Source organism: Musa acuminata, chromosome BXJ3-3 (assembly GCF_036884655.1).
Source record: "Musa acuminata AAA Group cultivar baxijiao chromosome BXJ3-3, Cavendish_Baxijiao_AAA, whole genome shotgun sequence".
Classification (NCBI taxonomy): Eukaryota; Viridiplantae; Streptophyta; class Magnoliopsida; order Zingiberales; family Musaceae; genus Musa; species Musa acuminata.
The window spans coordinates 4,562,595-4,574,885 of record NC_088351.1 but is presented as its reverse complement, the minus strand read 5'-3'; the positions used below and the strand labels follow the sequence as shown (position 1 = coordinate 4,574,885).

Here is a 12,291-nt window from a genome sequence, read left to right as displayed (position 1 = left end):
ATCGTCGACTCTCAAGTCAGCCTTGTCGATCACAATGCAAATTTGAAGAGATGTGTGGGAGGAAACCTTATAGAGGTTATTAGCGTTAACGTGGATAGGAAATGAGCGGTAATACGTAGAAAAATGATCATTAATAATGTCGCGTGATAAGATATATTCTGTACTAAGGCGTTGTACGACCCGCATACCACCATGCCAGCCCGAGAATCAGCAAGGGGAACACCCCCACACGCCAAGTCAGAATTTGTACTGAAACACTGTTCGACATGTCTCGTCCCGGAAACCTGGGGTGGTGTCGTTTGACGTCGCTGCACGCGTCTCGAGACGGTGGTCGATTAGAAGTACCGTCCCAACTATCGAAGATCAGGGGCCACGTCGAACCCCCGTGCAACCGACCCTCGTACAAATAGTGTAAAAGCCCTTGGTCGGTATCCGGCCAGGGGAAGGCAAAGAAAACAATTCAACCCACAACTGACTTGTTCGTCGGATGGACCAAAGTCAGAAATCACCCGACAAAAGTCATTTTTGCAGGAAAGCAACCACCTATGACCTGTGAACGTTCGAACCTTGGAAGGCGCCTACCGACGTCCCCAATACGAGCCATTAACCAATACTCGAACCAAGAGACACTGATCAAGACCCCATTGCAAGGGCTCAATCAACCTCAGCATTCAGTTCGATCGACAGAAGACTACCGACATCGACCCATAGACCAGACCGTGCTGACTCACCAGGTGCAACATATTTGTTCACCGACATCGCGTACTATAAATGATCGAAGAACATAAGAAGAGTGGGAAAACCTTGTTTTGATATTATCATATATACTTACAAAAAAATTAAATATGTAAAGACTATAAACTATCTTCTTAACCGAATAAACTGTGTTATTAATGTACAGTCGACATCCTTATCGTGATGACATGAAATCGAAGCGGGTGTTGACATAGATTCACAAATAGGTTACGTGTGCGACCCATCATTTGACATGGTTCCATCATTCTTGCACCATGTTATGTCATGTTTATCTCAACATGTCAACGACCTTTTCGCATGTGTCAACAAATATATATATATGGAGTCATGTACTTGTTGTGCCCATTTCTTAGCTACAAACTTCCCTAACTTAACTTGAATGCAATCTTAGGACTTCTTTAAGCATGAAAATAACTTTTATATGTAACGCAATGAATAATATAAAAGATGATGACCTTCAAAGATTACCAATAAGAGTACAAGAATATAAATCGGAAGAATGATTAAGAGCATAGTTGCTAAGAATTAAAACATTCGGAAACATATATTGTTTGACCCACAACTTAATAAGATTAGATTGATTCAAATATGTAATATTATTAAAAATATAAAAAATAATATCTAATTGATGTTTCTAAACATGAAAGTCACCAAAAGAAAATTAGATTGATTGACACCTAAAATTCCCTCTTCATCTCTTTTACAAGTAGAAGTAGAACCCATTACATGGGTGATGAGGGAATGGAAGACTTGTGGTGAAAAGAATATAATGCCCCCAATAAGTCAGCTCCAATAAGATTTTTTTTTTGTAATTAAATTCTTTCCTAATTGTTAAACTTTTAGATCATAAATTTGAATATTATAAATTTTTTCTCTTTTTTAAAATATTTAATTAAAATTTAGTACTTAAGACATATATCAAATTTAAATAACATGTGATGTTAAACCTTTTAAATATATTTTATTTCTTATTAACTATATTAGTTTTTTGATCGCCCAACTAAATCTTTACCCTTAGAAGAACGACCTGAGAGCGAAGCTTTCCTCTCAGTCCACGTCGAGCGATGGACATCGATGGCGGCGGCAGAGGACGAGAGGCGGCGGCGTGGTGGATGGATATCGCCCACAGGCGCCTCCGGGAGCGGGACCTCGTGGGGAGCAAGCGGTTCGCGGAGCGTGCGGTGGAGGTGGACCCCCTCATTGGCGGCGCTGACCAGATCATCGCTGTAGCCGACGTCCTCCTCGCCTCCCAGCGCCGCGTCAACAACCACGTCGACTGGTACGCCGTCCTCCAGCTCGACCCGTCCTCCCCCGCCGGCCGTCACCCCTCCGCTGTCCGCAGCCAGTACCGGCGCCTCGCGCTCCTTCTCAGCCTCGTCCGCCACCATCTCGACATCGCCTTATCCGCCGCCAAGCTCGTTGACGATGCCTGGGCCGTCCTTTCGGACCCCTCCAAGAAGGCCCTTTTCGACGCCGAGCTCGACATGGCTACTGCTGCCCTGCCGCGCCAGCGCCCCGTCCCTACGTTCTGGACCGCGTGTCCCTCCTGCTGCTACCTTCACAAGTATAGCTGCGATTACGAGGGCAAGAACCTCCGATGTCCCAGCTGCCGGCGGGCCTTCCACGCCGCTCCTTTGCAAGCGGAACCACCTGTGGTCCCGGATACTGACATGTACTATTGCTCATGGGGCTTCTTTCCACTGGGGTTCTCCGATGGGGCTGCAGCTGGCGCGCCAGGACTCGACGCCCAATCGAAGCCCTTCTATCCGATGAGTCCATGCCACCAACCTCATCCCTCCAAGCAAACAGCGGCAGTGGTGGATGCCATAACTCCGCCGGTGGGAGGGACAACAGCTCTAAAGGTGACACCTTTACGTTCCATGAAGAGAGCTGTGGCGAAGAAGAAGGTTGGGGGCGGCTTGAGGAAGAGGGTTTTGGTATCAGAGTCCCAGACGAGGACTTCTGAGGGGACTAAGGTGAGCTCAGTGATGGATATGAATGCTGAGGCCGGGAGTTCGATTAGTCTAGGAAGTAGTTTCTGATATTAGAGGAGGGGATGGACTGTCGATCGAGCTTCCTCTTCGCAAAGTGTTAATGAAAGGTTCGAAATCTGAAACAGTTTTTGGAAGGCCAAAATAGATTTTGCAGGATTTCTTTTTTTTTGCAAAGGGTAAACTGCAAAGTCGGAATTTGAGCCCAAGATCTTACGTAAACTATCAAGATCTTTACCAGCTAGTCCAGCTGACACTTTCAAAGATCTTGCAGGATTGTATTCACAGAGTGTTCTATATTGTTTGTTTGACAATGTAGGGAAGTTTGATCTTAGTTTGCAGATGGAATGGATAGGTTGGGAAAATTCTTGTAACAGGTAAAACTTTTCTGATTGAAAGTTTATGTCGTTGTTTCTCCTTCTGGTTTGAGTACAAGAGTTGGCATTCAGATCCGAAGTTTGGAATCTGGTTACTTGTGTTGTAGAATAAAACCAATCTTAAATTGTTGTATTCCATATCTAAATATTCATTTGATGTTTTACTCTGTTACTGCTGTGTGATCAGGGTGTGCCATTGTGGCTCTGCTCATTCTATACTGTCTTTGTTGGTATAAGCAAAGCATATTACTGATGGAAAGAATAAAAGATAAAAATAATTATTGAAGAAACTTTATTTTATTGAAGTAGCTTTAGCTTAAATACATTAACATGTCCCTTTCCTATTTATACAGATTAGGATTTTCCTCAACAGAATAGAGGATTTCCTCAACAGAGTAGAGAGATTTTCTCATATAGTTGAGGAAATCTTATCTGCTATCAATTACTTTGTGTTGTCCTCTTTTCCAGTATGAAAATTGGATTTCACTAAAGATGGTGTGAGTCCACCTTTTCTACTCCTCATGATCATTGATCATTGATCTTTATCCAATCTTATTGTAGTTTATAGGAAATGGTTTAGAATCCTGCTTGACACAAGATTTATCAAAATTTCAGTGTACTGCTACATTATACCTTTATTTGATTACTCATTTCATATATTGGTGTTTGACCACTTACAGCATTGAATTGCATGTATGTATTTTGAGCTCATCTTCTCTTTGTTCAATATAATCAACTCAATTGAAATGATCATCTTTGTTTATTTGTGTACTTAACCAGATAGTCTGGACAAATGCCCAAACAGTACTAGTATACTGCTGTCATTACTCGAATTTTGATGATTGAGTGATTGATTATGGTTCGGTGGAGCAAGAAAACCCAGTTAATTCTTATCGATTGTTACTTTCAGTTAAGTATCTGCCATTGTACATGCTCCTAGTTTTTTCTTTGGCCATACTGTGATGCTTTAATACCTTTCAAAAGGCTTTCACATGTACATGCAGGTGGATTATTTGAATAGCCTGAAACTGAGCTACTATCAGTCCATTTGAGAAACAGGTTTGCCGGTATAATCCAAGTTGGCAAATTGGGTTGTGAAATTCTGAGTCACGGCAAAGGGAACAGTCCACCTCTCACAATATTGTTCCAAGAGAAGTTGTGACAAGGTTTTGAAGATGGAATAACTCTGGTGAAAGTCTTGTGAATTATTTTTGTTTCCAATTGAATGACAGTAAAGTTAATTGTAATAACAGAAACCTCTGTTTGACAAGGAAACAGTGTAGAGTTAATTGTAGTTGTAACAAATTCTCATGTCAAAATGCATGTAGGAGCATAGTCAAGTGCCAATGTCATCATATACTTTGCAAGCCAACTAGAGAATGTCTGAAAATTATATTTTTCTTCTGTAAAAAGAAAAAAACAGCTCACATGATTGTGCATTTCAACTTGGAAATCACAGACAGAAGGCTGCAGTCTTCTTTGTGTGAGATTGATAAAAGATCAGAAATGGTGCCTTGTGAAGGCCCTAGTGCACCAGATGCATTTATGAGTGAGGAAACCAAGGGCAGTAGATGTAGTTCATGGATCTTATGGTCTTAGTGAAGTGCTAAAAGGATGCATGTAAGCAGAGTTTGATATGAGGGATGCATCCTTAACCTTTGTATTTCTTGTTCTCATGGATTTTCTGCACATTAACTTGTCTCCTTGTACCTAACTACAATGAGAAATTACTTTGATGAGTTAAATGTGATGTTGGTGCAGAAATGATGAGAGTAAATTTTTACTAGGGATGTTTGTCTTGGAACTGTGTAGTTCAAACTAAGATTTGTCAACAAGTTGGAAAGAATAAAAATTGACCTGAGGCCATTTTTTACACTGCTGATGCAGACAATCTACATTGGAGTTGCCTATTCATCTGGTGTTACCCATGAAGTTGATTCTTTGAGCACCTGCTTCTTTGCTCACTGCTAGATTTGTGGAAATCTTCCAGTTTCTTGGTATGTCATAATCTTCTTCTTTTGCTGCTGGATCAACTTTTAGAGACATTTTGTTCATGAAACCCCTCTTTGGTAATCCCATTAAAAACCAACAGGTGATTAAACAATTATCTTGTGCAGGTCTTCATATCATGTTGCCTGATGTGTGAGACCACACTCTTACCTCTCTGCTTGAAAAATATGAGAAAGATTGAAGTCTTGGTGACATGTTGCAACATGGAAATCATTTGATTTCTGCGACTGAAGCGATATAAGACCATCGTTCAAAGCTTACTAAATATATACGTAGTTTATATTTTCTATCAAATATTTACTGAAACATATACTTGTAAAATCTTGAGTTAAATACTTCATTTAATCCTTTTTAAGGGATCATAAAATGTTTAGGAAAGATTAATCTTTTACGAATAGACATGTAAGAGTGTCATAAAATTTAAACAAAACCAACTAAGCTCTTAACAGATGGATTAAAATTATATTTAATCATAAATTTTGATTTAATATTCCGAAGAAACATACTTATGATGATGACTACACTAACCATAACGATTCATCACGTTATCATGCAATTTAAATATAGCCTCACGCTAGAAATTGGTTTCTATTGTGAAAATATACGGCAGAAATAGGCACTCCTCAGTATCACTTTTTGCCAAAGCAGCTCAAAAGAGGATCATTATGGTGCCCCTTCGACGGAGACCGATGCTAATGTGGTCAAACGTGGAGTCAACGTTACTTCTGCCCATAACGCAGTGTTGCAATCGATCACATACCAATAATGATTCAAGATTTCCAAGAGTCAAGGTCCAGTCTTTGAGAAGATAAAGTGGGAGCGATCGTCAAGGACAAGCTGGGGACAAAAATAAAAGTAAAGTTCTGATTGATATTACTCCATTGGATTATCTCTTTTCATCCATAGAAAGGCTTTTCCCTTCATTATAATATCATTTTCTTCTGGGACTCCACAGGCCTTATCGATCTCCTTTCTTCTCTTCTCTTTTTCTTCCAAAGGAGCTTTGCCACCACAACACCAAACCGAGCCCATCTTGTCTTGCTTCTGCACTCAGCTGGTTTGGGTTTAACAACCAAGGTCAAGCTTTGACGGTTCCAGACGTTTGCTTTGCTCCTTCGAGGTTTGTGCCATGTCCTGTGGATGGTGGAATTCTGATTCCTTTGTGCTGTGTGCTTGCTGTAGGAGTGTTCAAGTGTAGTAGTTAACCTAAGCATGAGCTCAAAGATGACTTTTTACAGCAGCACATGGAATCATTTCGTATGCATTCGTATAGGTAGAGAGAGCTTCCTTCTTTTCAAGGACATGAAGCTTTTTGTCTTAGTCTCTGCTGGGTCGGGTCATTTGCAGCTGCATCGAGCAGGCGGAGAGAAGTCACAAGGCCGGAGCGCCTCAGGAAATGGACATGGATGGGACTGTAGCGCGACACCTCTCCCCGTCCACAGGCTGTGCGTCATGATTCCTCCTAATAGGTTCATGAGAAGCAGCAGTGAGTTTGGCATCGGTCCCAGGCATCAGAAGTTGTTGCTCCATGCATCCCCAGGAAGAGACAGAAAGGTTACGTTCAAAACGCCCTCTCGGTGAGTCAGAGACAGGTGGTCACCTTGGGCTCTACGTTGGCCGGAGAGAAGACTATGTGTCAAGCTTTGAAGTTTGAGTTCCTCCGGACTCTTGCACGTCAACCTCCTTCCACCTGCGACGCACCTGTGGGCCTTGTAAACCCCTAGTGAACATATTAGTTGCATGGGAAGTGAAGCAAAGGTGCTGTGCAAGTGTTGTGCTCTCTGCTGATCCATTGCACCTCCTGTCTGCGTAAACAATCCACTCTCGGTCAAGATGCATCATGTGGTCGATCGTACGAGTATGTCCTCGCTCATCAACGGAGGGTCCCCTCGAGTACCCCCCATGTTGCCTCTCCGAGTGTCTCGCCTACTCTTGGCACGGAGGCAGAGAAGGGAGCTGCTGCAACACGAGACTCCGTCCATGGAAGAAAGGCCGCGAGAACCTTGTGAAGAACTCGACTGCCATTTGTTGCAGTCGGCTGTCAGTTTTGGAGCTTGTTGTGTCGACTTAGGGGTGTCGGTAGACCATAACAGTGATCTACTGGGTAAAGATCTAGCTCGATGGATTCCTATTCGAGCGTGGTTAGATTCTGCCCAATGTTAGAAAGATGCGATCGATGGTTAAGATCGTCTCGTGGACCCCACCGCGGTGCCTCCGACGTTGGGATTGGTCAAAAAAGCTACAAGAAACAAAAATGGAGAGACCCCTCTGCAGTACCAACTTTTGCCGGACCGGCACGTCCAAAAGATGGCCCCCTCCGCCTCCGGCAATCCGACACCGCCAAAGTAGTGTCCCAACCCCGTCCTCGTGATGCCATCTGTCCCCTCCCCGCCCCCGGGTCATCACGATCACCGCCACCCTAAACCATAGCCTGCACCTCTCTTTCCACCGAACAAATAATGTTACTTAGGCGCCCACTTAAGTGGGAATTTGGTGTAGGCAGCTTTCCCTCCTCTTTTTAAACCCCCGCCCCTCGTCCAAATGAACACCAGCCGCATCGCCACCCTCCCACCTGTGGTCAGAGGATCAAGCAGAAGATTCACCTGAATCTTTTGGTTAGTGCTGCATCTTTTCCTCTTTAATGCCTTCTTGAATGCTTCCCTTCCATGTATGTGACCCTCTCATAATTTGGCTGCCACGCAGCAGCGGCAGTGACAGTGGAGATTCGGTACGTGGGTTGGTAGAATGTTGCCCGTGGAGACCGGCGAGGCGGTGCGGGAGACGAGGATGGAGAACGGAGGCGGAGACTCGACGACGCTGAGCACGAGAACGGCGGCAGAGGTGCGAGCTATCAGAAGCCATAGCGAGGCGGAGAGGAGACGGAGGCAGCGGATCAACGGCCACCTCGCCACCCTCAGGAGCCTGCTCCCCGCGGCCACCAGAGTAAGTTCCACGGATCCATCCACGCTTCTACTTGCTTTACGGAATCGAAGTTTGGCCTCTGTTAACCGACCGCGTGGGTGCAGTTGGACAAGGCGGCGCTTCTGGGGGAGGTGGTGAGGCAGGTGCGGGAGCTGAGGGGGAGGGTGGAGGAGGTGGCGGTGGTGGTGCCCGGGGAGGGGGACGAGGTCGGGGTAGAGGAGGGAGAGGAGAGCGGAGGGAGGGTGGTCCGAGCGTGGGTGTGCTGCGCGGACAGGCCCGGTCTGATGGGGGAGCTGAGCCGCGCGGTCCGGTCGGTCCGTGCCAGGGCGGTTCGGGTGGAGATGGTCACGGTCGGGGGACGAACTCGGAGCCTGCTGGAGTTGGAGGTCGGCGAGGCGGAGAAAGGAGACGGGCGGTCCGCGCTGCAGGCCGCTCTCTGGGCCGTCCTGCTTACGAACCGAGCCGGTCCGGGCGAGAACTACTGCAAGCGGGCTCGCATGTCCACCCGGTTTAATAGGACATAGTTTCCAATTCCACGCATGCTCTTTTAGTAGCGATAGCAATGGAAATGTCAGAAGTGCTTGGTAGATAACATATAAGAGAAGTTTGCTGTTTTAGCTTAAATTACGTGCAATGTGCATATCAAGAATCACATCTCAGCTAGTTGTTCAGATGGGTTTGCCAAATGATTCAATGGTGTCTCTGTTTTATGGGTTAATCTTTGACATAATCATTAAGTACGTATAGACTGACTAATCTCAAAAAGATAATATTGGCTATCCTTATATTGCATAACAACAACAACAAAACCATCCAATCCATATGCAAGTTCGACAGATTGATTCTGATTTTAAAGGTTGGACATTTCTAGAGCTCCTTACAACAGTGAGTCTAAACCATTTTATATAATCAGATGAAACACTAATGTGCATTCTTACTTGTGTTCCTCATCGTTCCCCGAGACGAACCATGCAGAATGTATTGGTTTTCCCAGCCGTTCATTCCATATGGTTCTCCATTGTCACTGCACTGATACTGGTCTCCAAGTTGCATGAATGTCCAGTTAAAAGGGATGATCGACAGTCACCTTGAATGATAAGGCATGGATCTTTGACCTAGTTTCCCAATGATAAGGCATGACAGTCAAATATATATATATATACAACAACCAAACACTTGCATGACATTGTCGAACATAGTGAACAGCATGCATATTTCTTAGCCTTATTGAACCAACACAGAAGTATATAGACATCAAAATATTTTCCTATTTGAGATGAATAAAGGTTGAGGACATTATCGATTCATCGTTTCCATCATATTAACATCGATTGCTTAGCATTGAATACAAATCCACAGATTGTGGTCGTTCGATCAACAATTTCCCTTACACCATCTCAGACTAAAATGGCAGCATCCCAATTTTATATGGGCCTAAAAAGGACTGATAATTGAGTCAGTAACTTCAATTACTTGACACTATGAATCCAAATAAGCGGAGTCTCGAGGACTTCCCCGGTGCAATAACGACAGAATAAGATTACTACACAACAGCTAGAGCGTTTAAGAGTAATATTGATAAGGCGGCAGCGGCGGCTGCGAAGGCGGCCGCGGTGGTCTGGTGATGGGTGCCAGAATGACTGACGACGATAGGTGGCGACTGGAGATGGACACGCCGCAGGGCTCAGACGAACTAGCCGCCACTGACCCGTGGTTGCGCCGCTGTTGATGCTCCTGTTGCTGATGCTGCTGGTTTTGGTGATGGAGGTGCTGTTCCTGCTCTTCTACTTCACCAGCAGCTCCGACGCCGCCGCCGAAAACCGAGGTCGACAACGACGCATCGTCCTCTGCTGGCAACCGGTGGAAGGTCGGATTTAAGAACGCCGCCGCTACGATGACCACTGTCTCCGCAGCCAACAGCGGCCCAACCACCAGCCCACCCATGACCTGCCCCTGCGGCCCGGCCAGCGAGATCGACATTTGACCGCTGATCCCCGGGGAAAGAGACGCAACGGCCGGAGAGAGGAACGTCGCGGAAATGGATAGGATCTCGAATCGCCCGTGAAATCCGATGGTCGCAGCAGCCGCCGTAGGCACCCCGCCAATGTTCGACTGGCGGAGGGTGACGTTGGCGACGGAACCGGTTCCTGCGAGGACACAGAGACCGAGGTTGCGGCGGCGGGCGAAGCGCTCAATCGCGTCAGCCACGTCCTTCCCGGCGGGTATCTCGAGCAAGTGCGGGCGCATGGCCGCCGGCGTCTCCGCCTTTTGCGTAATCACCACGGGCGGCTTGGGCTTATTCTTGGAGCCCAGAGGCCGCCCTCGACGCCGCTTCACCACCTCAAAAATTGCACCATCTCCTCCTCCATCACAACTAGCACCGCTGCTGCCATTAACCACCACCACAGCTTTCTGCGAGTCATGTTCGACGTCGGCTTTTGGTTCGTTGATCTCTCCACTACTCCTCGCGCGGACGACTTCGTCCGGAAGGCATTCTTTCCAGAGTTGCTGCTGCTGGCGTCCTTGATGTTGTTGGAGGTTGTGCTGCTGAAAGCGAAGGATGACATCTTTCCTGCTGTCCTTGTTCTTCATGTTGTTGTCCAAGAAGCTATCAAAGAACATACAGAAAGATGAATTTGAGTTAGTGGAAGAAGAGATTGACGAGGTAGAATGGAGGAAGAAGAGAAGAGGAGAAGAAAAGGTTCTGAAGCTTGACGGTCTCCTCGCCTGTTGGAGTCTGGAGCTCCCCACTGCCTTGTTTCTTGGGAGGGGTGAGACGGGAAGGTGATGATACAGGAGACTTCCAACTGGAGTTATGGAAACTTGGAGAAGGACATGGACGTGTTTGTGCTGAACATGACCGCTCAAGCCTGTCAGACTCCGGGCTGGCAAAGTGATGATCGTGGTGGGGCTGGTGACCTTGTGCATCAGCTGCTACTGCATGCACAAAAGCTGCTCCGCCCGCCCACATCTTTTGACGCGGAGGAAGAAGAAAGAACGTGATCCATTTCTTTCTATCTAATTCACATCGACAGTAAAACTTACTTCTATTAGGTTTTCAGGTATTGCATCTGATTTGAAGTATCAAAAGCAAAAATTGAAACAAAATGAGATCATGGACTCCTACACAAACTCCATGATTTCGTGGCCTGAGGTATCATCGCCTTCTTTCTTATCCTGCCGTGCGAAGTTAAGCTCTAATGCTTCCTTCTACTAGTCGTAGGGTTGAGCAACGGAGGCTTTGATCAGTATGATTGCGAAGCATGAATACACGGCTGCATGAACACGATTCAGCCTCAGGCCTTCTTCTGTATAGCGTTGCGGCGTGCTTTTTCTGGGGTCAACTAAGGCATCGTATCGTAATATGCGGAGTGAGTTCATGCAATGATTTCGGAGACACTGGATTGAAGATTGGGTCCACCGGTGAGATGACAGCAGATCTATCATCAATCTCAAATCTAAGCTACGTGACAAAGCAAAGTCGAAGAGATAGAATTGTTCGGCATTAGAATTCATATCTCTCTAACGGTGTTTTTGGAGTTTACATGCTCCGTAAGGATAAAATAACCTACCGGTCACACATCTCGATCAAACAAACTCGTTTCTAAATCGTGCACCTCGATTATGAGTCCTTGATTATGAGTATGAAAACTAAGGCTCGTAAATCCTCGCGCGCGAGCTTACAGGTTCAATTGATCGGACTACATGTTTAATTTTAAAAGATATTAAATGATTTAGCATTTTACATAGTAAAAATATACAATATTAGAATAATCTTAAAAAATATATAGAAAATATCAAAACTAATAATATCAATTAGCATTCTAAACATAAACGATTATTCCGAAAGTGGCAAAATATTAATAGTAATTACACTAATCCAATCCAAAATCAATTGTTGAATGATATAAAACAAATATTTTATCCAATATAATAGACAAGACTTAAATAGCACATGCATATAAATTATTGATTACGATGGATCCTGTTGTAGTCACCAAAATCTTCAAACTCGTTTTTGTTTGTTGGAATATATCAGTCGTTCTGCTCATCTTCATTTTGGTCCTCAAATCCATTTCTTTTATTAACGAGATCTCTCTCTCTCTCTCTCTCTCTATATCTATCTCTCACTTTCTTTCTTCATGATTATTAAAATCCAAGCCATCAATATTGTATATCATATTTATGTGAGACTAACCCTAATTTTATGATTGACATAAATATTCTCTTAAATA

At 44.8% G+C, this 12,291-nt stretch overlaps 3 protein-coding genes across 3 annotated transcripts; 2 read left to right on the top strand and 1 right to left on the bottom strand.

The window, feature by feature from the left end:
* Positions 1-1,789: 1,789 nt before the first annotated feature.
* On the top strand, positions 1,790-3,134 carry LOC103977521 (uncharacterized). Its single transcript, XM_009393068.3, has one exon. It carries the CDS (start codon positions 1,821-1,823, stop codon positions 2,796-2,798), a length of 978 nt encoding a protein of 325 aa, XP_009391343.2. The 5' UTR covers positions 1,790-1,820; the 3' UTR covers positions 2,799-3,134.
* Positions 3,135-7,691: 4,557 nt separating this feature from the next.
* LOC135633132 (transcription factor AIG1-like) lies at positions 7,692-8,727 on the top strand. Its single transcript, XM_065142248.1, has 3 exons — positions 7,692-7,749; positions 7,838-8,077; positions 8,161-8,727. The coding sequence occupies exons 2-3, from the start codon at positions 7,880-7,882 to the stop codon at positions 8,578-8,580; spliced, it is 618 nt and encodes a 205-aa protein (XP_064998320.1). The 5' UTR covers positions 7,692-7,749; positions 7,838-7,879; the 3' UTR covers positions 8,581-8,727.
* A 780-nt stretch (positions 8,728-9,507) lies between these two features.
* On the bottom strand, positions 9,508-10,980 carry LOC103978047 (AT-hook motif nuclear-localized protein 17-like). The gene has a single exon (XM_009393752.3). It carries the CDS (start codon positions 10,676-10,678, stop codon positions 9,620-9,622), a length of 1,059 nt encoding a protein of 352 aa, XP_009392027.3. The 5' UTR covers positions 10,679-10,980; the 3' UTR covers positions 9,508-9,619.
* Between the last annotated feature and the right edge of the window lie 1,311 nt (positions 10,981-12,291).

Bases quoted from the DNA above. Each gene is read 5' to 3' on its own strand.
- LOC103978047 (XM_009393752.3), bottom strand. From the start codon at position 10,678: ATGTTCTTTGATAGCTTCTTGGACAACAACATGAAGAACAAGGACAGC.
- LOC135633132 (XM_065142248.1), top strand. From the start codon at position 7,880: ATGTTGCCCGTGGAGACCGGCGAGGCGGTGCGGGAGACGAGGATGGAG. The intron at 8,078-8,160 runs GTAAGTTCCACG...GCGTGGGTGCAG, and splicing joins TGCTCCCCGCGGCCACCAGA to TTGGACAAGGCGGCGCTTCT.
- LOC103977521 (XM_009393068.3), top strand. From the start codon at position 1,821: ATGGACATCGATGGCGGCGGCAGAGGACGAGAGGCGGCGGCGTGGTGG.